Source organism: Mobula hypostoma, unplaced genomic scaffold (genome assembly GCF_963921235.1).
Source record: "Mobula hypostoma unplaced genomic scaffold, sMobHyp1.1 scaffold_53, whole genome shotgun sequence".
Taxonomy (NCBI): Eukaryota; Metazoa; Chordata; class Chondrichthyes; order Myliobatiformes; family Myliobatidae; genus Mobula; species Mobula hypostoma.
The window spans coordinates 516,193-540,118 of record NW_026948211.1 but is presented as its reverse complement, the minus strand read 5'-3'; the positions used below and the strand labels follow the sequence as shown (position 1 = coordinate 540,118).

Below are 23,926 nucleotides of genomic sequence, written 5' to 3'. Positions count from 1 at the left end.
ACCTGACACACTGTGAGACACCACACACATCTGACAGTGTCCTGACAAACTGTGAGACCCCACATACACCCGACAGGGACATGACGCACTGTGAGACCAAACAAACCACTCACAGTGCCCTGACACACTGTGAGACCCCACACACACCTGAGAGGGTCCAGACACACTGTGAGACGTAACACAACCCCGAGAAGGTGATGACACACTGTGAGACCCCATACACCCCTGACAGGACCTGACACACTGTGAGACACCACACGCCCCTGACAGGGTCCTGACAAACTGTGAGACCCCACACAACCCAGTCAGGGTCCTGACACACTGTCAGATCCCACACACCCCTAACAGGGTCCTTACATACATTAAGACCCCACACGCTCCTGAGAGTATCCAGACACACTGTGAGACCTAACACACTCCTGAGAGGGTGATGATACACTGTGAGACCCCAGACACCCTTCACAGGACCTGACACACTGTGAGACACCACACACACCTAATAGGGTCCTGACACACTGTGAGACCCCACACAATATCGACACAGTGCTGACTCTCTGTGAGACCCGACACACCCCTGACAGGGACCTGACACACTGTGAGACCCCACGCACCTCTGACAGGGACCTGACAAACGTTAAGATCCCCCACACTCCTGAGAAGGTCCAGACACAGTGTGAGACCACACACACCACTGACAGCGACCTGGCACACTGTGAGTCGCCACAGACAACTGACAGGGTCCTGAAACACACTGAGATAGCAGACACACCTGACAGGGTCCTGACACACTGTGAGACCCCACACACTATTGACACAGTGCTGACAAACTGAGACCCCACATACACCTGATAGGGACGACGCACTGTGAGACCAAACAAACCACTCACAGTGTCCTGGCACACTGTGAGACCTAACCAACTCCCGAGGGGTGAAAGGGTCCTGACGCACATTGCGATCCCACACAACTCTGGCAGGCTCCTGACACAGTGAGACCCCACACACCCCTGACAGGGTCCTGACACTTTGTGAGACCCTACACGCCCTAAACCGGTCCTGACACAGTGTGAGACCACACACACCTCTGACAGGGACCTGGCACACATTAAGATCCCCCACACACCTGAGAAGCTCCAGATACAGTGTGAGACCACACACACCCCTGACAGGGTCCTGACACACTGTGAGACCCCAGACACCCCTGAGAGGACCTGACACTCAGTGAGACACCGCACACCTGACAGCGTCCTGATAAAACTGTGAGACCCCACATACACCTGACAGGGACATGACGCACTGTGAGACCAAACAAACCACTCATACTGTCCTGACACACTGTGAGACCCCACACACACCTGAGAGGGTGCAGACACACTGTGAGACGTAAAACAACCCCGAGAGGGTGATGACACACTGTGAGACCCCAGACACCCCTGACAGGACCTGACACACTGTGAGACACCACACACACCTGCCAGGGTCCTGACAAACTGTGAGACCCCACACAACCCAGGCAAGGTCCTGACACACTGTCAGATCCCACACACCCCTAACAGGGTCCTGACATACATTAAGATCCCACACGCTCCTGAGAGTGTCCAGACACACTGTGAGACCTAACACACTCCCGAGAGGGTGATGATACACTGTGAGAGCCCAGACATCCCTGACAGGACCTGACATACTGTGAGACACCACACACACCTGACAGGGTCCTGACACACTGTGAGACCCCACACACTATTGATACAGTGCTGACACTCTGTGAGACCCGACGCACCCCTGATAGGGAACTGACGCACTGTGAGTCCCCACGCACCTCTGACAGGGACCTGACAAACATTAAGATCCCCACACTCCTGAGAAGGTCCAGACCCAGTGTGAGACCACACACACCCCTGACAGCGACCTGACACACTGTGAGACGCCACAGACAACTGACAGGGTCCTGAAACACACTGAGATAGCACACACACCTGAGAGGGTCCTGACACACTTGAGACCCCACAAACTATTGACACAGGGCTGACACTCTGTGAGACCAGACACACCCCTGACAGGGACCTGACGCACTGTGAGACCCCACGCACCTCTGACAGGGACCTGACAAACATTAAGATCCCCCACACTCCTGAGAAGGTCCAGACACAGTGTGAGACCACACACACCCCTGACAGCGAACTGACACACTGTGAGACGCCACAGACAACTGACAGGGTCCTGAAACACACTAAGATAGCACACACACCTGAGAGGGTCCTGACACACTGTGAGACCCCACACACCCCTGACAGGGTCCTGACACATTGTGAGACCCGACACACCCCAAACCGGTCCTGACACAGTGTGAGACCCCACTCACTTCTGACAGGGACCTGACACACATTAAGATGCCCCACACATCTGAGAACTCCAGACACAGTGTGAGACCACATCAAACCCTGTCAAGGTGCTGACAGACTGTGAAACCCCACACACCCCTGACAGGGTCCTGACACACTGTGAGACCCGACACACCCCAGAAGGCTTCTGACACACTGTGAGACCCCACACAGCCCTGAAAGGGTCCTGACGCACATTGCGATCCCACACAACTCTGGCAGGCTCCTGACACAGTGAGACCCCAAACACCCCTGACAGGGTCCTGACACTTTGTGAGACCCTACACGCCCTAAACCGGTCCTGACACAGTGTGAGACCACACACACCTCTGACAGGGACCTGGCACACATTAAGATCCCCCACACACCTGAGAAGCTCCAGACACAGTGTGAGACCACACACACCCCTGACAGGGTCCTGACACACTGTGAGACCCCAGACACCCCTGAGAGGACCTGACACTCAGTGAGACACCACACACACCTGACAGCGTCCTGATAAAACTGTGAGACCCCACATACACCTGACAGGGACATGACGCACTGTGAGACCAAACAAACCACTCACAGTGTCCTGACACAGTGCTGACACTCTGTGAGACCCGACACACCCGTGACAGGGACCTGACGCACTGTGAGACCCCACGCACCTCTGACAGGGACCTGACAAACATTCAGATCCCTCAAACTCCTGAGAAGGTCCAGACACAGTGTGAGACCACACACAACCTTGACAGCGACCTGACACACTGTGAGACGCCACAGACAACTGATAGGGTCCTGAAACACACTGAGATAGCACACACACCTGAGAGGGTTCTGACACACTGTGAGACCCCACACACTATTGACACAGTGCTGACACTCTGTGAGACCCGACAGACCCCTGACAGGGACCTGACGCACTGTGAGACCAAAAAACACACTCATAGTGTCCTGACACACTGTGAGATCCCACACACACCTGAGAGGGTCCAGACACACTGTCAGACGTAACACAACCCCGAGAGGGTGATGACACACTGTGAGACCCCATACACCGCTGACAGGACCTGACACACTGTGAGACACCACACACACGTGCCAGGGTCCTGACAAACTGTGAGACCACACACAACCCAGGCAGGATCATGACACACTGTCAGATCCCACACACCCCTAACAGGGTCCTGACCTACATCAAGATCCCACACGCTCCTGAGAGTGTCCAGACACACTGTGAGACCTAACACACTCCCGAGTGGGTGATGATACACTGTGAGACCCCAGACACCCCTGACAGGACCTGACACACTGTGAGACACCACACACATCTGACAGTGTCCTGACAAACTGTGAGACCCCACATACACCCGACAGGGACATGACGCACTGTGAGACCAAACAAACCACTCACAGTGCCCTGACACACTGTGAGACCCCACACACACCTGAGAGGGTCCAGACACACTGTGAGACGTAACACAACCCCGAGAAGGTGATGACACACTGTGAGACCCCATACACCCCTGACAGGACCTGACACACTGTGAGACACCACACGCCCCTGACAGGGTCCTGACAAACTGTGAGACCCCACACAACCCAGTCAGGGTCCTGACACACTGTCAGATCCCACACACCCCTAACAGGGTCCTTACATACATTAAGACCCCACACGCTCCTGAGAGTATCCAGACACACTGTGAGACCTAACACACTCCTGAGAGGGTGATGATACACTGTGAGACCCCAGACACCCTTCACAGGACCTGACACACTGTGAGACACCACACACACCTAATAGGGTCCTGACACACTGTGAGACCCCACACACTATCGACACAGTGCTGACTCTCTGTGAGACCCGACACACCCCTGACAGGGACCTGACACACTGTGAGACCCCACGCACCTCTGACAGGGACCTGACAAACGTTAAGATCCCCCACACTCCTGAGAAGGTCCAGACACAGTGTGAGACCACACACACCACTGACAGCGACCTGGCACACTGTGAGTCGCCACAGACAACTGACAGGGTCCTGAAACACACTGAGATAGCAGACACACCTGACAGGGTCCTGACACACTGTGAGACCCCACACACTATTGACACAGTGCTGACAAACTGAGACCCCACATACACCTGATAGGGACGACGCACTGTGAGACCAAACAAACCACTCACAGTGTCCTGGCACACTGTGAGACCTAACCAACTCCCGAGGGGGTGATGATACACTGTGAGACCCCAGACACCCCTGACAGGTCCTGACAAACTGTGATACACCACACAACCCAGGCAGGGTCCTGACACACTGTGAGATCCCACACACCCCTAACAGGGTCCTGACATACATTAAGATCCCACACGTTCCTGAGAGTGTCCAGACACACTGTGAGACCTAACACACCCCCGAGAGGGTGATGATACATTGTGAGACCCCAGACACCCCTGACAGGACCTGACACACCGTGAGACACCACACACACCTGACAGGGTCCTGACACACTGTGAGACCCCACACACTATTGACACAGTGCTGACACTCTGTGAGACCCGACACTCCCCTGACAGGGACCTGACGCACTGTGAGACCCCACGCACCTCTGACAGGGACCTGACAAACATTAAGATCCCCCACACTACTGAGAAGGTCCGGATACAGTGTGAGACCACACACACCCCTGACAGCGACCTGACACACTTTGAGACGCCACAGACAACTGAGAGTCCTGAAAAACACTGAGATAGCACACACACCTGAGAGGGTCCTGACAAACTGTGAGACCCCACACAACCCTGGCAGGCTCCTGACACTGTGAGACCCCATAGACCCCTGACAGGGTCCTGACACACCGTGAGACCCCACGCACCCCTGACAGGGTCCTGACACATTGTGAGACCCGACACACCCCAAACCGGTCCTGACACAGTGTGGGACCCCACTCACCTCTGACAGGGATCTGACACACATTAAGATGCCCCACACACCTGAGAAGCTCCAGACACAGTGTGAGACCACACACACCCCTGACAGGGATCTGACACACTGTGAGACCCCAGACACCCCTGATAGGACCTGACACTCAGTGAGACCCCACATACATCTGACAGGGACATGACGCACTGTGAGACCAAACAAACCACTCACAGTGTTCTGACACACTGTGAGACCCCACACACACCTGAGGGGGTCCAGACACACTGTGAGACGTAACACAACCCCGAGAGGGTGATAACACACTGTGAGATCCCACACACCCCTAACAAGGTCCTGACATACATTAAGATCCCACACGTTCCTGAGAGTGTCCAGACACACTGTGAGACCTAACACACTCCCGAGAGGGTGATGATACATTGTGAGACCCCAGACACCCCTGACAGGACCTGACACACTGTGAGACACCACACACACCTGACAGGGTCCTGACACACTGTGAGACCCCACACACTATTGACACAGTGCTGACACTCTGTGAGACCCGACACTCCCCTGACAGGGACCTGACGCACTGTGAGACCCCACGCTCCTCTGACAGGGACCTGACAAACATTAAGATCCCCCACACTCCTGAGAAGGTCCAGATACCCTGACAGAGACCAGTCACACTGCGAGACGCCACAGACAACTGACAGGGTCCTGAAACACACTGAGATAGCACACACACCTGAGAGGGACCTGACACACTGTGAGACCCCACACACTATTGACACATTGCTGACACTCTGTGAGATCCGACACAACCCTGACAGGGACCTGATGCACTGTGAGACCAAACAAATCACTCACAGTGTCCTGGCACACTGTGAGACCCCACACACACCTGAGAGGGTCCAGAGACACTTTGAGACGTAACACAACCCCGAGAGGGTGATGACACACTGTGAGACCCCAGACACCCCTGACAGGACCTGACACACTGTGAGACACCAGACACAGCTGACAGGGTCCTGACAAACTGTGAGACCCCACATACACCTGACAGGGACATGACGCACTGTGAGACCAAACAAACCACTCATACTGTCCTGACACACTGTGAGACCCCACACAACCCTGTCAAGGTGCTGTCAGACTGTGAGACCCCACACACCCCTGACAGGGTCCTGACACACTGTGAGACCCCAGACACCCCTGATAGGAACTGACATTCTGTGAGACACCACACACACCTGACAGGGACCTGACGCACTGTGAGACAAAACAAATCACTCACAGTGTCCTGACACACTGTGAGACCCCACACACACCTGAGAGGGTCCAGACACACTGTGAGACGTAACACAACCCCGAAAGGGTGATGACACACTGTGAGACCCCAGACACCTCTGAGAGTACCTGACACACTGTGAGACACCACACACCCCTGACAGGGTCCTGACAAACTGTGAGACCCCACACAACCCGGGTAGGGTCCTGACACACTGTGAGATCCCACACACCCCTAACAGGGTCCTGACACACATTGCGATCCCACACACATCTGAGAGGTTTCTGACACACTGTGAGACACTCCACACCCACGCCAGATCTTGACACACTGTGAAACCCCACAGATCCCTGACAGGGACTTGACGCAATGTGAGACCCCACACACCCCTAACTGTGTCCTGACAATCTGTGAGACCCCACACACCCCAGAACGCTCCTGACACACTGTGAGACCCCACACACCCCTGACAGTGTCCTGACAGACTGTGAGATCCGCACCCCCCTGAGAGGGTCCTGACACCGTATGAGCCCCACAGGCCCCTAAAGGGTCCTGACACTCTGTGAGACCCCACACACACCGGACAGTGTCCTGACACATCATGAGACCCCACACACCCGTGACAGGGTCATGACACACTGTGAAAGCACACACACCCCTGACAGCGACCTGACACATTGTCAGACGCCACACACAACTGACAGGGTCTTGAAACACACTGAGATCCCACACACAGCTGACAGGGACCTGACACACTGTGAGACCCCACACACCCTTGACAGCGTCCTGACAAACATTGCGATCCCACACACCCCTGAGAGGGTCCAGAAACACTGTGAGCCCCACAGGCCCCAAAAGGATCCTGACACACTGTGAGATGGCACACACCCCTGACAGTGTCCTGACGCATGGTGCGACACTGACACATTGTGGGTCCTGGTACACCGTGATACCTCAAACAACCCTGAGAGGGTCCTGACACACTGTGACACACCACACCCCCCGACAGGGTTCTGATACACTGTGAGACCTCACACACCCCTGACAGCGAGCAGACACAGTACATACAACTAATAGGGTCATGAATCACACTGAGATCCCACACACACCTGACAGGGTCCTGACACATCGTGACACCCCATACACCCCTGACAGGGTCATGACACACTGTGAGAGCACACACACCCCTGATAGCGACCTGACACATTGTGAGACGACACACACAACTGACAGGGTCTTGAAACACACTGAGATCCCACACACAGCTGACAGGGACCTGACACACTGTGAGACTCCACACACCCTTGACAGCGTCCTGACAAACATTGTGATACCACACACCCCTGAGAGGGTCCAGACACACTGTGAACCCCACAGACCCCAAAAGGGTCCTGACACGCTGTGAGACGGCACACACCCCTGACAGTGTCCTGACGCATGGTGCGACACTGACACATTGTGGGTCCTGGCACACCGTGATACCTCAAACAACCCTGAGAGGGTCCTGACACACTGTGAAACACCACACCCTCCCCCCCCCCACCCCCGACAGGGTCTTGACACACTGTGACACACCACACCCCCCCCATACCCCCGACAGGGTCTTGACACACTGTGAGACCACACACACCCCTGACAGCGACCAGACACACTGTGAGACACAACACACAAATGACAGGGTCCTGACACACTGTGACACACCACACCCTCCACCCCCCACCCCACACCGCCGAGAGGGTCTTGACACACTGTGAGACCACACACATCCCTGACAGCGACCAGACACACTGTGAGACACAACACACAAATGACAGGGTCCTGAAACACAAAGATCCCACACACAACTGAGAGGGTCCTGACACACTGTGAGATCCCCACAACAGGGTCCTGACACACTGTGAAACCCCACAAACAACTCACAGGGTCCTTACACACAGTGAGACCCCACACCACCCTGGTAGGGTCTTGACACAGTGTGTTACCTCACACACCCAGGAGGGTGATGACACACTGTGAGACCCCACACACTATTGACACGGTCCTGACAGTGTGAGATCCGGCACACCCCTGAGAGGGTCCTGATACACTGTGAGATCCGACACACCCCTGAGAGGGTACTGACACACTGTGAGACGGCACACACCCCTGGCAGTGTCCTAGAACATGGTGAGACACTGACACACTGTGATACCTCAAACAACCCTGAGAGGGTCCTGACACACTGTGACACACCACACCCCGCCCCGGACAGGGTCTTGACACATTGTGAGACCCCACACACGCCTGATAGGGTTTTGACACACTGTGAGACCCCACACAATCCTGGCAGCGTCCTGACACACTGTGAGACCCCACACACCCCCCAGAGGGTTCTGACACACCGTCAGACGCCACACATCCCTGAGAGGGTCCTGAAACGCTGTTAAACGCACACACACCCCTGACAGGGACGTGAAACACTGTGAGATTCCACCCCCCCCCCACACCCACAACAAGATCCTGACACTGTGTGAAACCCCACAAACCACTCTCAGTGTCCTGACACACAGTGAAACCCCACACAACCCTGGTAGGGTCCTGACACACAGTGAGAACTTAGACCCCCCTGACAGGGTACTGACACACTGTGAGATCTCGCACACACCTTACAAGGTCCTGGCACATATTAAGATCCCACACACAGCTCAGAGGGTCCAGACACACTGTGAGACGTAACACACCCCCGAGAGGGTGATGACACACTGTGAGACCCCAGACACCCCTGACAGGTTCCTGACACACTGTGAGACCCCACGCACCCCTGACAGGCACCTGACACACTGCGAAACCCCACAAACCACTCACAGTGTCCTGACACACGGTGAGACCCCCACACACCCCAAATGGGTCCTGATACATAGTGAGATCTCACACACCCCTGACAGGGTCCTGACACACTGTGAGACCCCACACCACCCTGGCAGCGACCTGACACACTGTGTGACCCCACACACCCCAGAAGGGTCTTGACACACTGTGAGGCGCCACACACCAGCCAGCGAATTGATGCACTCTGAGACGCCACACACCCGTAACAGTGTCCTGAGACACATTGCGATCCCACACACATCTGAGAGATTTCTGAAACACTGTGAGACACTCCACACCCACGACCAGATCCTGCCACACTTTGAAACCCCACACATCCCTGACAGAGACCTGACGCAATATGAGACGCCACACAGCCCTGGCAGGGTCCTGACACACTGTGAGACCGCACACATCTGAGAGGGTTCTGACACACTGTGAGACCCTCCACACCCAGGACCAGATCCTGACACACTTTGAAACCCCACGAAACACTCACAGTGTCCTGACACACTGTGAAACTCCACACACCCCTGACAGGGACCTGACACACTGTGAGACCCCACACACTATTGACGCGGTCCTGACAGACTGTCAGATCCGACACACCCCTGAGAGGGTCCTGACACACTGTGAGCCCCACAGGCCCCTAAAGGGTTCTGACACACTGTGAGACTGCACACACCCCTGGCAGTGTCCTGACGCATGGTGGGACACTGACACACTCTGGTACCTCAAACAACCCTGAGAGGGTCCTGACACACTGTGACACACCACATCCCCCACCCTCGACAGGGTCATGACATCCTTTGAGACCCCACACACGCCTGACAGGGTTCTGACACACTGTGAGACCCCACCCAACCCTGGCAGGGTCCTGACATACTGTGAGACCCCACACAACCCTGGCAGGGTCCTGACACACTGTGAGACCCCACACACCCCCGAGAGGGTGATGACACACTTGAGACCACAGACACCCCTGACAGGATCTGACACACTGTGATACTCCACACACCCCTGACAGGGTCCTGACACACTGTCAGATCCCACACACCCCTCAGAGGATCCTGACACACCGTGAGACGCCACACATCCCTGAGAGGGTCCCGACACACTGTGAGACCCCACACACCCCTGACAGGGACCTGACACACATTAAGATCCCAGACACACCTGAGAGTGTCCAGACACACTGTGAGACCACACACACCCCCGACAGCGACCTGACACACTGTGAGATGCCACACGCAACCGACAGTGTCCTGACACACTGTAAGTCCCCACACACCCCTGACAGGGTCCTGACATGCTGTGAGACTCCAAACACCATTGTCACGGTCCTGACACACTGTGAGACACCACACCCCCCTGAGAGGGTCCTGACACACCTTGAGACCCCACACATCCCGGAGAGGGTCCTGAAACACTGTAAAACAACACACTCCCCTGACAGGGACGTGACACATTGTGAGACGCCACATACCCCTGTCAGGGTCCTGACACACTGTCAGACAGCACACATCCCTGACAGGGTGACGGTGAGAGGGGAGGGGGAACTGTGATTCGTTGACCTGTTTCTTTCACAGAATGCCCACTACCCTTTTCTCCATCTCCAAATGCCACATCAACACTGGGGACTAAAAGTTTCTTCCACAGGAATAAATGACACCTCTGATAGTGGAGGGGGGGTTTTCCAGTACGGGACAGTTGGGGGTCAGTAAACTACCAGGGAAATACTCACCTTCACAGCACAGTTAATTGTGAAATGTGATGATCTGGTGTTTATCTATACCAGGCCTCTCTGTCCAATCAGGGGTCAGTTAATCGAATTTACTTCACTGTTAGAGTATCCACTGACGAATCCAATTAATGCAATAGCTTTGACCTAAATCTTGTGTGCTTAAATACTGAGTTCTGAGTTGAGGCATCTAACAGTTTGTCCACTGTCTGTTCCCATGGAAGATGTTCAACAGAAACACAAGGAGACTCTGCGGGCACAAACTGAAACACTGAGAGTGAACACGATCCTGATGAGGGAGAAGGTGAAGGTTTTCCAGCTGGTTGATCGATACGCTGAGCTCACGGTCATTTCTACTGTTCGAGATCGGAGACTGGTGGAACATGAGCTGCTGGCAAGAGGCAGAGACCACGAGGAGTGGAGAGAGGAACATCTCCGCAGAGAGCTGGAAAAAATCCGGACTGACCAGTTCTTCCAGAGCAGCTTTTCCCGGAGTAAATCCAAATCTGAGAGTTCCGCAGCAGTGGCTGGAGTCCCGGGAATCGGAAAAACAACAATGGTACAAAAGATTGTTTATGACTGGGCCACAGGGAAAATACACCAACAGTTCCAGTTTGTCTTCAGTTTTAAATTCCGGGATTTAAACTCCATTAACGGCAGAATAAACCTGAGGAAAATGATTCTGGATCAGTATCCTTACTTTGGGAATTTTATGAGAGAGGTCTGGAAGAACCCAGAGGGATTGCTGTTTATATTCGACGGTTTAGATGCATTCAAACACAGAATCGATTTTTCTGACAGTCAGAGAGATACAGAACCCAACCACCAGTGCCCAGATCCCGAGTGGTGGTGTGAAGTGTCTGACATTGTGTACAGTTTAATCCAGGGCAAGCTTCTCCCAGGGTGTTCAGTGCTGGTGACCACCCGTCCGACGGCATTGCATTTATTGGAAAAGGCAGAGATCAGTATCTGGGCTGAAATCCTGGGATTCGTTGGTGAGGAACGGAAGGAATATTTCATCAGGTATTTTGAAGATCAGACGGTGGCAGCAGCTGTTTTCAATCACATGGAGGAGAACGAGATCCTGTACACCATGAGCTACAACCCCTCCTACTGCTGGATCCTCGCTCTGGCACTGGGACCCTTCTTCACACAAAGAGTCAGGGACCCGCAGCGAGTTCCCAAGACCATCACCCAACTGTATTCCTATTATATTTACAACATCCTGAAAAACCACGGCTGTGAGATTAAGAACCCCCGTGATGTGTTACTCAGGGTTAGTCAGATGGCCTTCAGAGGAGTGTCCGAGAAGAAGATTGTGTTTACAGATGGAGATTTGATCAAATACAATCTGCAGCCTTCCCCGTTCCTGTCTGGATTTCTGATGGAGCTTTTGGAGAGAGAGGATTCTGCCCGAAGCGTGGTGTACACATTCCCACACCTCACCATCCAAGAGTTTGTAGCTGCAGTCGCACAATTCCTGAATCCACATCCCGGGGATATCCTGAAAATCCTCACTGAGGCCCACAACACAACAGATGGGCGATTTGAGATGTTTCTCCGTTTTGTTGCTGGTCTCTCCTCCCCAATGACAGCTCGGGGCCTGGTGGAGTTTCTGGGGCCATTTCCCCATGAAACAACCTGCCGGGTGATTGACTGGATGAAGGAGGAGGTTAAACGCTGGAGTGGAAACACGAGGAGTGAAGCTGGTAAAAGAAGCCTCATGAACACATTGCACTACCTGTTTGAGTCTCAGAATCGTGGACTGGCTCAGGCCGCACTGGGATCTGTGGAAATACTTTCATTCAGTGGAATGACACTGACCCCGATTGACTGCGCGGTCCTGTCTCATGTCATCGGACTCTGTGATACAATAAAACACCTCGACCTGTGGAACTGCCACATTCAGTGTGAAGGAATCCAGCGGCTGGGACCCGGGCTGCACAAGTGCCAGGAGTTGAGGTAACTTGATTTATTTCTCACTCTTAACTGTGAAACTGTTCCATTGTGTTGTTTCAATGTAAAAAGATTTGGGTAAAACTGTAGTAAATATGATTGTGAAGAATTGTGACAAATGCCATCACCCTTCCTCCTGTGGGATCTCTGTTCCCCATCCCCCTTCCTGCTTTTTCTTCCACCATCTCCCATCGACATTTCCCCATTCACACATCTATCTCACTGAGGGAGTTTCTCCCCTTCACCCCTACCCCTCCCGACCCTCACATGTCAGTAACACTTTTCTAACCATAGGGGAATGAGACAGAATATGTGGAGTTTACAGGGTCACACCGACATACTAAATTACTGACATTCGGTGAATACCCTGGAGCTGGGCAGTGAGGGACATTGACAGTGATGGGAACTCCGATCAGTGACTTACTGAAGGGTTTAATGTTTCCTGAAATATCCAAGTGAGAGAAATTCCCTCAGACCCACGGTTTGAATCACTTTGTTCATCAATTTGTCTGTTTGTGTTTAGACTGAGTTTTAATAAACTGGGAGATTCAGGAGTGAAACTGGTGTCTGCGGCTCTGAGGAACCCGGAGTGTAAAATACAGAAACTGGGGTAAGTACCAGACTGTGGGAGATTGTGTTTACAGTCACTGGGTGTCTGACACTGAACATTAATGTGATCAGTAATTGTGTTACTGATAAACACTGGGGATTTGTACCGTCTCCTGTCTCTCTGTGTCCTTCACCCTCACTCTCTCTCATCTCCAGGTTGTTCAATATCGGTCTCACAGATTCTGGTGCCGAGGATCTCGTCTCCGCTCTCAGTACAAACCCATCACTGACGGAGCTGAAGCTGGGATCAAACTCGCTGACAGACCGATCTGTCCCCGATCTCCGCAGTCTCATACAGACCCTCCCGAGTCTGGAGTGGATCATGTGAGTGTTTGTGTTAATGTTCAATGTGATAAAATATCAGCGGATCAGCGGGTTTTCTGGTGATATTTGTCTGTGAGTGTTGTTGAAACATTAACCCCTGTCCCCTGTTACTGACACTGTTGTGTAATCTGTTTATTTCATCTTTATTCTCCCATCTGTTTCAGGCTGGGGGACAATCAGTTCAGTGACACCGGGAAGAAGGAACTGAGATCTCTGCAGGGAGTCAGACCTGGACTGACAGTGACCGTGTGAACATCTGAATGTGTGAACATCCCCGCCCGCGGGATGGGGACATTTTCGCCGATTCCTCGCCCCCCCCCTTTAACCCCGCCCCCACCTTCCCCTTATCTTTAATGGCCACGCGCCAGGTTTAATTCCCAACAGTTTTAACGGAACTAGCTTCTCTCGTTGTGACGTTTTTCGCCTCCTGTCCAGCGGCGCAGCTTCCGCCGGATGTGCGGGTTCGAGACCCCGGGGAATGACACAGACGGGAAGAGCCCGGGGGCCGGGGCTCAGTCTGGGACACCGGTGTCCCGGGGTGGGATTATCCCGGGAGTACGTAATGCTGGCTGGCCTGCTGCGTTCACGGGCAACTTTTACGTTTCATGCCGGGGAATTACACAGACAGGAAGGGCCCGATGATGGCGGGTTTTTTCTGAGACACGGATGACTCCTGACCGGCGTGGATAACTTCACTCACATCATCTCTGAACTGATTCCACAACCTACGGACTCACTTTCAAAGAATCTACAACTCGTGTCATTATTATTTAATATTTTATTTGCACAAATTTGCCTTCCTTTGCACGTTGCTTGTTGTTTAGTCTTTGTTTTTGTATAGTTTTTCATAAATTCTGCTATATTGATTTATTGTCCTGTAAATGACTGCAATAAAATGAATCTCAGGGTAGTATATGGTGACAAATAAGAACTTTGATAATAAGCAACACGCATCAAAGTTGCTGGTGAACCCAGCAGGCCAGGCAGCATCTGTAGGAAGAGGTACAGTCGAGACCCTTCGTCAGGACTAACTGAAGGAAGAGTTAGTAAGGGATTTGAAAGTGGGAGGGGAAGGGGGAGATCCAAAATGATAGGAGAAGACAGGAGGGGGAGGGATGGAGCCAAGAGCTGGACAGGTGATTGACAAAAGGGATATGAGAGGATCGTTGGACAGGAAGCACACAGAATCTATGGCGAAGGAACATGCGGTGCCCGTGGATACAATTCCGGGATCGAATGTGTTATTGATTGTAATAACAGTATTTTAATTTGTGTTTTATATCGTCTTGGGTATTGCATGTATGTTTCAATTCTAATAATGTTGTCATTGAATAAACTAATGTATATATCTCGGATATTCACACATACACATATACATGTGTGTTTTGGGGAGGAGGGGAGAGGGGTTTGGGAGGAAGAGGAGTGACGGGACGAGGAGTGGACTGATGAGACGGTGACCGTAGCAAAGTCAATAGGGCACGGAAAGGGGAGGCGAAAGTTCCTGTCACAAACTGGTGGTGACGTGGATAACATAGAGTCGGGGTGAGGAGGAGTGAAACCACAGGAAAGGAGCGGGAGTGATGTGACCAGGAAGGAGGGAAAGTGATGGGACGAGGTGGGAGGGGATCTGATGGGACGGGAAGGGAGGGGAAGTTACAGGGCTAGGAGAGAGGGGTCTGATAGGACAGGGTGGGCAGGAACAGGATGAGGAGTGTGGGGGAAGGGTGGGTGTTTACGATCCTTCGCAAATAAGATGGACGGCAAGAAGTGGGGTGCGGACGGGGGAAAGAGGGAGCGAGGGGTCGAGACGCGATCAGGGCTGATGGGACGGAGAGTTGAGTGTCTGAACGGAGGGAGTGGGGAGAGACTCACTCAATGAGAGAGGGAAGGGATCGGGTGAGGGAGCGAAATTTCCCATCGGAAAATGTTCACCACCCAGGATGTGTTGGATGGCGGGAGAAAGGACAAGGGGACGGCGAGGAGAGGGTGTCAGGAGTGATGGGGTGAGCAGTGGAGAGACTCACTGGGTAACAGAAAGAGAGGGCGATGAGGAGAGGCGAAAATTGGCATCGCAAAATGGCAGCCATCCAACGTAAGTTGAACAACATCGAGGTGGCGGGGAGAGGAAAGCGAGGGGAGGGGTTTGCGAGAGATGGGATGGGAAGGAGGGTGACAGGATGGTGAGGGTGAGGGAGTGACTCACTGAGTGTGGAGGGAGGGGAGGGGGTTATGAGTGATGGGATGGGAAGGAGGGTGACAGGATGGTGAGGGTGAGGGAGTGACTCACTGAGTGTGGAGGGAGGGGCGGGGGGGGGAGTGATGGGATGGGAAGGAGGGTGACAGGATGGTGAGGGTGAGGGAGTGACTGACTGAGTGGTGGAGGAAGCGGGAGGGAGGGTCACACCCGGTCACTGAGTGTCTGTCGGCAGAAGGTTAAATGGAGAGTTGGGAGAGCTGGGGGCAGGGGGGAGGAGAGCTGGGCCCGGGGGGGGGGAGATCTGGGGGCGGGGGGGAGGAGATCTGGGGCCGGGGGGAGGGGGGGGAGAGCTGGGGCCGGGGGGGAGGAGAGCTGGGAATGTCCAAGATGCTGCCAATCTGCTGAATGTTTCTTTTTTACTTTAAATTTCCTGTAACAGCATTTTCTGTTTCTGCTTAATGCACAGATATTAACTGATTGGAGGGTTGCGGATGTTGTTCCCTTTTTCAAGAAAGGGAGTAGAGGTAGCTCAGGATATCATACACCAATGAGATTTACATCAGTGGTTGGTAAATTTATGGAGAAGATCCTGAGTGGCAGGATTTATGAACATTTGTAGGGCCATAATATGATTAGGAATATTCGGTATGGGTTTGTCAAAGGCAGGTCGTGCCTAACGAGCCTGATTGAATTGTTTAAGGGTATGAAAGTAGAGCAGTAGATGTAGTATATGTGGATTTCTGGAAGGCATTTGATAAGGTACCCCATGCCAGGCTTATTACGAAAGTAAGGAGGCATGGGATCCAAGGAGACCTTGCTTTGTGGATCCAGAATTAGCTTGTCCACAGATTGCGAAGAGCGGTTGTAGACGGGTCGTATTCTCCATGGATGTCGCTGACCAGTGCTCTCCCTCAGCGATCTGTTCCGGCACCCTTCCCTTCGCAATCTTTAGAAGTGACCTGGATGAAGAAGTGGAGGGATGGATTAGCAAATTTGCTGCTGACACCTAGGTTGGAGGTATTGTGGATAGTACTGAGGGCTGTCGAGGTTACAGCGGGACATCGAATGGATGTAACACTGGGCTGAGAAGTGGCTGAGAGTTCAACCCAGATAAGTCTGAGGCAGTTCATTTTGCTGGTATGATGGTAGAATACAGTATTTCCTGGACATACTCTTGGCAGTGTGGAGGATCAGAGTGATACTGGGGTCCGAGTCCATAGGACACTCAAAGCTGCTTCGTAGGTTGACTGTGTATTTCAGAAGGCTGACGGTGCACTGGCCTTCATCAACCGTGGGACTGAGTTTAGGAGCCGAGAGGTAAAGTTACAGCTATATAGGATCCTGTCCAGACCCAACTTGGAGTACTGTGCTCACTTCTGGTCACCACACTACCCGAAGGATTTGGAAACTATAGAAATTGTGCAAAGATATTCAGAAGGATGTTTCCTAGATTAGCGAGCATGCCTTCTGAGAATAGATTGAATGAACTTGGCTTTTTCTCCTTGGAGAGTTGGAGGATGAGAGTTTCCCTGAGAGAGGTGTATAAGGTGATGATTCGCATTGATCGTGTGGATAGTCAGAGGCTTTTTTCTCAGGGCTGAAATGGCTAACACGAGGGGGCACAGTTTTAAGGTCCTTAAAGTAGGTGCAGAGTCGATGTCAAGGGTATGTTTTTTTCCTTTTACGCAGACAGTGGTGTGTACGTGAAATGGGCTGCCGGCGACGCTGTTGGGGGCGGATAGAGTAGGATCTTTTAAGAGGTTCTTGGATACGTACGTGGAGCTTAGAAAAATAGAGGGCTATGGGTAACCCTCGGGAATTTCTGAAGTAAGTACATGTTTCGGACAGCACTGTTGGCAGAAGGGCTTGTGTATTATGCTGCAGGTTTTCTATATTTCAATGTCCTCAGTTCATTCCATATAGTCAATGGTCACAGCATCCTTTCCTCCCACTATAATTCTGTTGCATTCGGACCCAAGTCTGCTGTCTCTACCCTGAGAGGAAGTGAACACAGAGCGATAAAGTTGTGGAACACGTCTTGCAGTTCTAGTGGTTTGTTACCGTGGAAACGGAGGAAGTGTCTCAACAAAGGTAACTGAAAAAGGAAATAACAAACTCAGCATCCGATGCTGTGAGTTACATTGTGACAAAGATTAACAGTGCAGCCATTTTGAAATGATGAATCTAAAATTGTGAAGGCTGCTTTTAACCATGCCTCGTGCTGTATTCAATTAACCCTCTTGAAGTTCTGGCTAACAAAAATATGACTTATACTCTAGCAATCGATATAATATTAACCACTGATCTAACTAGACCCAATGACAGCCTCAACCACCATCTTTTGCAACAAACTCCACAGATCGACCACTCTTCGGCTGATGAAGTTTCTCTCATCTCAGTTTTAAAGGAAGGTTGTTTATTTCGAGGCTGTCTTCTCAGACCACAGACTCTCCGTCTGATGGAAACACCCTCACCATGTCCACCGTCTCCAGGCTGTTCAGCATTCGGTAGGGTTAAATAAGATCCTGTCCAGCTCTGTACTTCTGAACTCCATAGAGTACAGGCCCAGAGTCATCAAATGCTTGTCGTACACAAACACTCTCATTTCTGAGATTACTCTTGTGAAGCATCTGAGCAACGTTTGTACTGAACACATTTCCAAGAATAGCAGGGAATGTGGTACCAGGATAATTCACAAGGGAAAACTGTGGTTTCTTTACTGTTCCACTAAGTATCACAAAACAAGCCCCTGTGCACAGGTCCATTTCAAGAGGAACAAACTTAGCGATTTGGATTCACAACCATTTGGCAGAATGGTTTCAACTATCTTCCATTTTAGTGCAGATTTCCAGCATTTTGAGATTCAATCTGATTTCCACCGAGTGACAAATAGGTGACAGTGAGGGGGTAATTTCCACACACGGATTGAACACCAAACTCACGGATCTATTTCTACTGTTGTAAACACGGAACAGCCCATTTACTCACAGTCTCTCTCTGTGAGGGATGGGATGGTAACTCATCCTCTCCTCTGTTTAGCAGTCATTACTTCCAAAGGAACTCCAGAAACAAACATCTGAGCCCAGAACAGAAATACCTCATAACCTGGGCAGCTTGATATCCGGGTCCATTGTACTTGGATCTAAAACTGTGATATCCCGGGACCCAACCTCACAGGGTCACACTGCTGAATCTGGCACTCACCGACCCCCGAATCCTCACACATCGTCCCCACATCTCACAGTGAGTGGTGTGATCAGAGATTTCCCCACAACCAACGCCCAGCACCCCAAGCCTTTTGATTCGTCATGAAAGGAGGAACATCCAGCTCCCGTCTGTGGAAGTACTCACCTGGGCCAAATCCCAGATACTGACAGGTCCATATGCCCAGTGTTTCCCTGGAATACAGCTCAAGCAGCAACTCGCCCAGGATTCCTTGTTGCCAGTGGTATGCTGCAGTGTCCCGGCCATTCAGAGTCCAAACACTAACACTCCGACATTAACCTGTGGCAGAATGGGAACCTGATGATCATCTGACTGAGCCAGAGATCAGGCTGGAAAACCTGGGCGCAGGGCACCAGCAGGCGGGTATACAATTCACATCGTCTCCACCAGCTAAACTGAAGACACTTTATCATTATCCTATTGTTAAATGAGATCTTTCCCAGCACAATTGGCAATCACATTCCCTGTAGACTAACAGGAATAAAAAACGTTTAATATAAAATTGAAAGTGAAGTGCTGGAAACTCGGTACATCGGATTGGATGTGTGTAAAGAGAAACTGTGGGAGACCCAATATCAGAACTGGGTCTGTCCAAGATGCTGCCCGATCAGCTGAACGGTTCCAGCTTTTCTCTTTTTACTCTAAATGATGCACAACTATTGACCGATCACAAGATGTTTGTGAAGGCCTGAACAAATTTGGACAGATGTAATGCCAATATTCATTAGTTTTCTGTTTAACCCAGTGCAGGAATAATACAGTCAATGCACACAACATCCTCCCCATCCCAATAGCAATCTGCTATTTCTGCTTCCAAGCCTCCTTCCGACAAACATTAACACAGCGGACATTTGGTAACGTTGAAGCTAAAATCGAAATGGCTGTCTTTACCCAGCATGTGCTGCATTCAATAAATTTTCTGGTAGTTCCAGGTGACAAACACTGATTTCATGAATAACTCAGTGAGGCAAAATAGGTCACAATGAAGACAACGGCAGAAGAGAGATTGTCGATATATAATCATTGATGGGACACAGGTTGGACAGAGGTTGTGGCAATTTGGTTGATATATATCACTGAGGTGGTGGGATACAGGCTGGACAGTGATTATCCCAGATGGGCGGGGAATTGATTTGACTTTATTACTTACATCCTTCATATGCATGAGTAAAAATCTTTAATTTACATTTCCGTCTAAATATGCAATGTGCAATTTATAGTAATTTAAAATAAATTGTATGTACAACAATCTAACATAGAACTACTATTTTGTCAGCATGAATTAATCAGTCTGATGGCCTGGTGGAAGGAGCTGTCCCGGAGCCTGTTGGTCCTGGCTTTTATGCTGCGGTACCGTTTCCCGGATGGTAGCAGCTGGAACAGTTTATGTTTGCGGTGACTCGGGGCCCCAATGATCGAGGCGCTGTTGTGCCTTTTTCACCACACAGCTGGTATGTGCTGACCACGTGAGATCCTTGGTGATGTATATGCTGAGGAATTTAAAGCTGTACACCCTCTCAGCCTCTTAATAAGGGTTAGCCTGTCTCTGTTCCTCCTTTAGTCCGTAACCAGCTCCTTTGTTTTTGCGACATTGACGGAGAGATTGTTTTCTTGATACCACTGTGTCAGGGTGATGACTTCTTCTCTGTAGGTTGCCTTATTGTTATTTGCGATTCGGCCAAGCAGTGTACTGTCGTCAGCAAATTTGATTAGCTGTTTGGAGCTGTGGCTGGCGACACAGTAGTGGGTATACAGAGAGTAAAGGAGGGGGCCAAGGAGACAGCCCTGTGGGACATGTGTGCTGAGGGTCAGAGAGACAGAGGTGAGGGAGCCCACTCTTACCACCTGCCAGCCATCTGACAGGAAGTCCAGGATCCAGCTGCACAAGGCAGGGTGAAGGCCGAGGTCTCTGAGCTTCTTGTGGATACTTCACGCCTTCGTATGGCTAAAGCTCTGCCCAGGACTGCAAGGAACTGCAGAGAACTTTGGTCTCATCTGGGAACATCATAGAAACCAGCCGGCCCTCCATAGAACCTCCTACACGTCCCACTACATCTGAAAAGCAGACCATGTACTCAAAGATCCCCACAACCTGGACATTCTGGCTGCTGACTCGGGGGAGGTTTCCTGTCTGTGATTATAAGCTACATGAATGATAAAATGGACTCAACCTCACAGTGTAACTCGATGTGACCCTTAATGCTTTGTTACAGTTATTGTTTTGTTGTACTGTTGCACAATGTATTGTACAGAAACATAGAAACATAGAAAATAGGTGCAGGAGTAGGCCATTCGGCCCTTCGAGCCTGCACCGCCATTTATTATGATCATGGCTGATCATCCAACTCAGAACCCTGCACCAGCCTTCCCTCCATACCCCCTGACCCCTGTAGCCACAAGGGCCATATCTAACTCCCTCTTAAATATAGCCAATGAACTGGCCTCAACTGTTTCCTGTGGCAGAGAATTCCACAGATTCACCACTCTCTGTGTGAAGAAGTTTTTCCTAATCTCAGTCCTAAAAGGCTTCCCCTTTATCCTCAAACTATGACCCCTCGTTCTGGACTTCCCCAACATCGGGAACAATCTTCCTGCATCTAGCCTGTCCAATCCCTTTAGGATTTTATACGTTTCAATCAGATCCCCCCTCAATCTTCTAAATTCCAACGAGTACAAGCCCAGTTCATCCAGTCTTTCTTCATATGAAAGTCCTGCCATCCCAGTAATCAATCTGGTGAACCTTCTTTGTACTCCCTCTATGGCAAAGATGTCTTTCCTCAGATTAGGGGACCAAAACTGCACACAATACTCCAGGTGTGGTCTCACCAAGGCCTTGTACAACTGCAGTAGTACCTCCCTGCTCCTGTACTCGAATCCTCTCGCTATAAATGGCAGTATACCATTCGCCTTTTTCACCGCCTGCTGTACCTGCATGCCCACTTTCAATGACTGGTGTATAATGACACCCAGGTCTCGTTGCACCTCCCCTTTTCCTAATCGGCCACCATTCAGATAATAATCTGTTTTCCTATTTTTGCCACCAAAGTGGATAACTTCACATTTATCCACATTAAATTGCATCTGCCATGAATTTGCCCACTCACCCAACCTATCCAAGTCACCATGCATCCTCTTAGCATCCTCCTCACAGCTAACACTGCCGCCCAGCTTCGTGTCATCCGCAAACTTGGAGATGCTGCATTTAATTCCCTCATCCAAGTCATTAATATATATTGTAAACAACTGGGGTCCCAGCACGGAGCCTTGCGGTACCCCACTAGTCACTGCCTGCCATTCTGAAAAGGTCCCGTTTATTCCCACTCTTTGCTTCCTGTCTGCTAACCAATTCTCTATCCACATCAATACCTTACCCCCAATACCGTGTTTTAAGTTTGCACTATAATCTCCTGTGTGGGACCTTGTCAAAAGCCTTTTGAAAATCCAAATATACCACATCCACTGGTTCTCCCCTATCCACTCTACTAGTTACATCCTCAAAAAATTATGTGAGATTCGTCAGACATGATTTTCCTTTCACAAATCCATGCTGACTTTGTCCGATGATTTCACTGCTTTCCAAATGTGCTGTTATCACATCCTTGATAACTGACTCCAGCAGTTTCCCCACCGCCGACGTTAGGCTAACCGGTCTATAAATCCCCGGTTTCTCTCTCCCTCCTTTTTTTTTTAAAGTGGGGTTACATTCACCACCCTCCAATCCTCAGGAACTAGTCCGAATCTAACGAGACCTGTTGTCAATGTACTGTTGTAATATATTGATCTGTGTGGATAGTACGATAGACAAGATTTTCAGTGTACCTCAGTACGTGATAAGAATAAACAAATTCCCCATTTTAATTGTGCGGAAATATTAGACAGACTGAGCTTCTGCTTTGGAAATTCAGAGGGAAACTTAAATGAGGAACACAAATAAATGGAATAGGCTACAATCTCGCATTACGATCTGTGGTAACCGGGATCAGGTGACCGTTGGTGGGTATTCCATGCCAATATCAGAATCAGGTTTAATAGCACCGGCACATTTCATGGGGAGCAGGATTTTACACCATATTCCAGATACAATCTCAACAAAGCCCAAATAATTGAAAAAGTAATTTCCGCTTTGCCCGGACCATTGGCCCGACTTGCAGGTCAACAGTCTGCCGGTGTTTGCCCCCCAATGTGGTGAATCCCTCTTCTCGCCACCACCGTGAGCTCAGACATTTCCACAGATGAGCTCCTCCTGGAGCGCTTCCAATTGGAAACACCTTTCATTTCGTATGATTTGAAACAATGGCCAAAGATGTGAGGATAAAGTGTAGGTTAAGGTGTGTCTGTGTGCGCTTGGGTGAAGGAATCTGGAATGTAAGTCCATTGCACACTCCCGAGCAGAAAGTGGCGGTAATGCACCATTAAGCTGCGTGCCAACCGCCGTAAAACAAAAGAAGA

At 51.1% G+C, this 23,926-nt stretch overlaps 1 protein-coding gene across 1 annotated transcript in view; it reads left to right on the top strand.

The window, feature by feature from the left end:
- Positions 1-15,621, top strand: part of LOC134341849 (NACHT, LRR and PYD domains-containing protein 3-like) — a 60,478-nt gene extending 44,857 nt beyond the window's left edge. Inside the window, exons 11-14 of the mRNA XM_063039785.1 lie at positions 11,391-13,128; positions 13,646-13,732; positions 13,888-14,055; positions 14,220-15,621. Coding sequence (XP_062895855.1) covers positions 11,391-13,128; positions 13,646-13,732; positions 13,888-14,055; positions 14,220-14,307 — 2,081 coding nt within the window. The 3' untranslated portion in view covers positions 14,308-15,621. The remainder of the gene's footprint in view (positions 1-11,390; positions 13,129-13,645; positions 13,733-13,887; positions 14,056-14,219) is intronic.
- Positions 15,622-23,926: the final 8,305 nt, after the last annotated feature.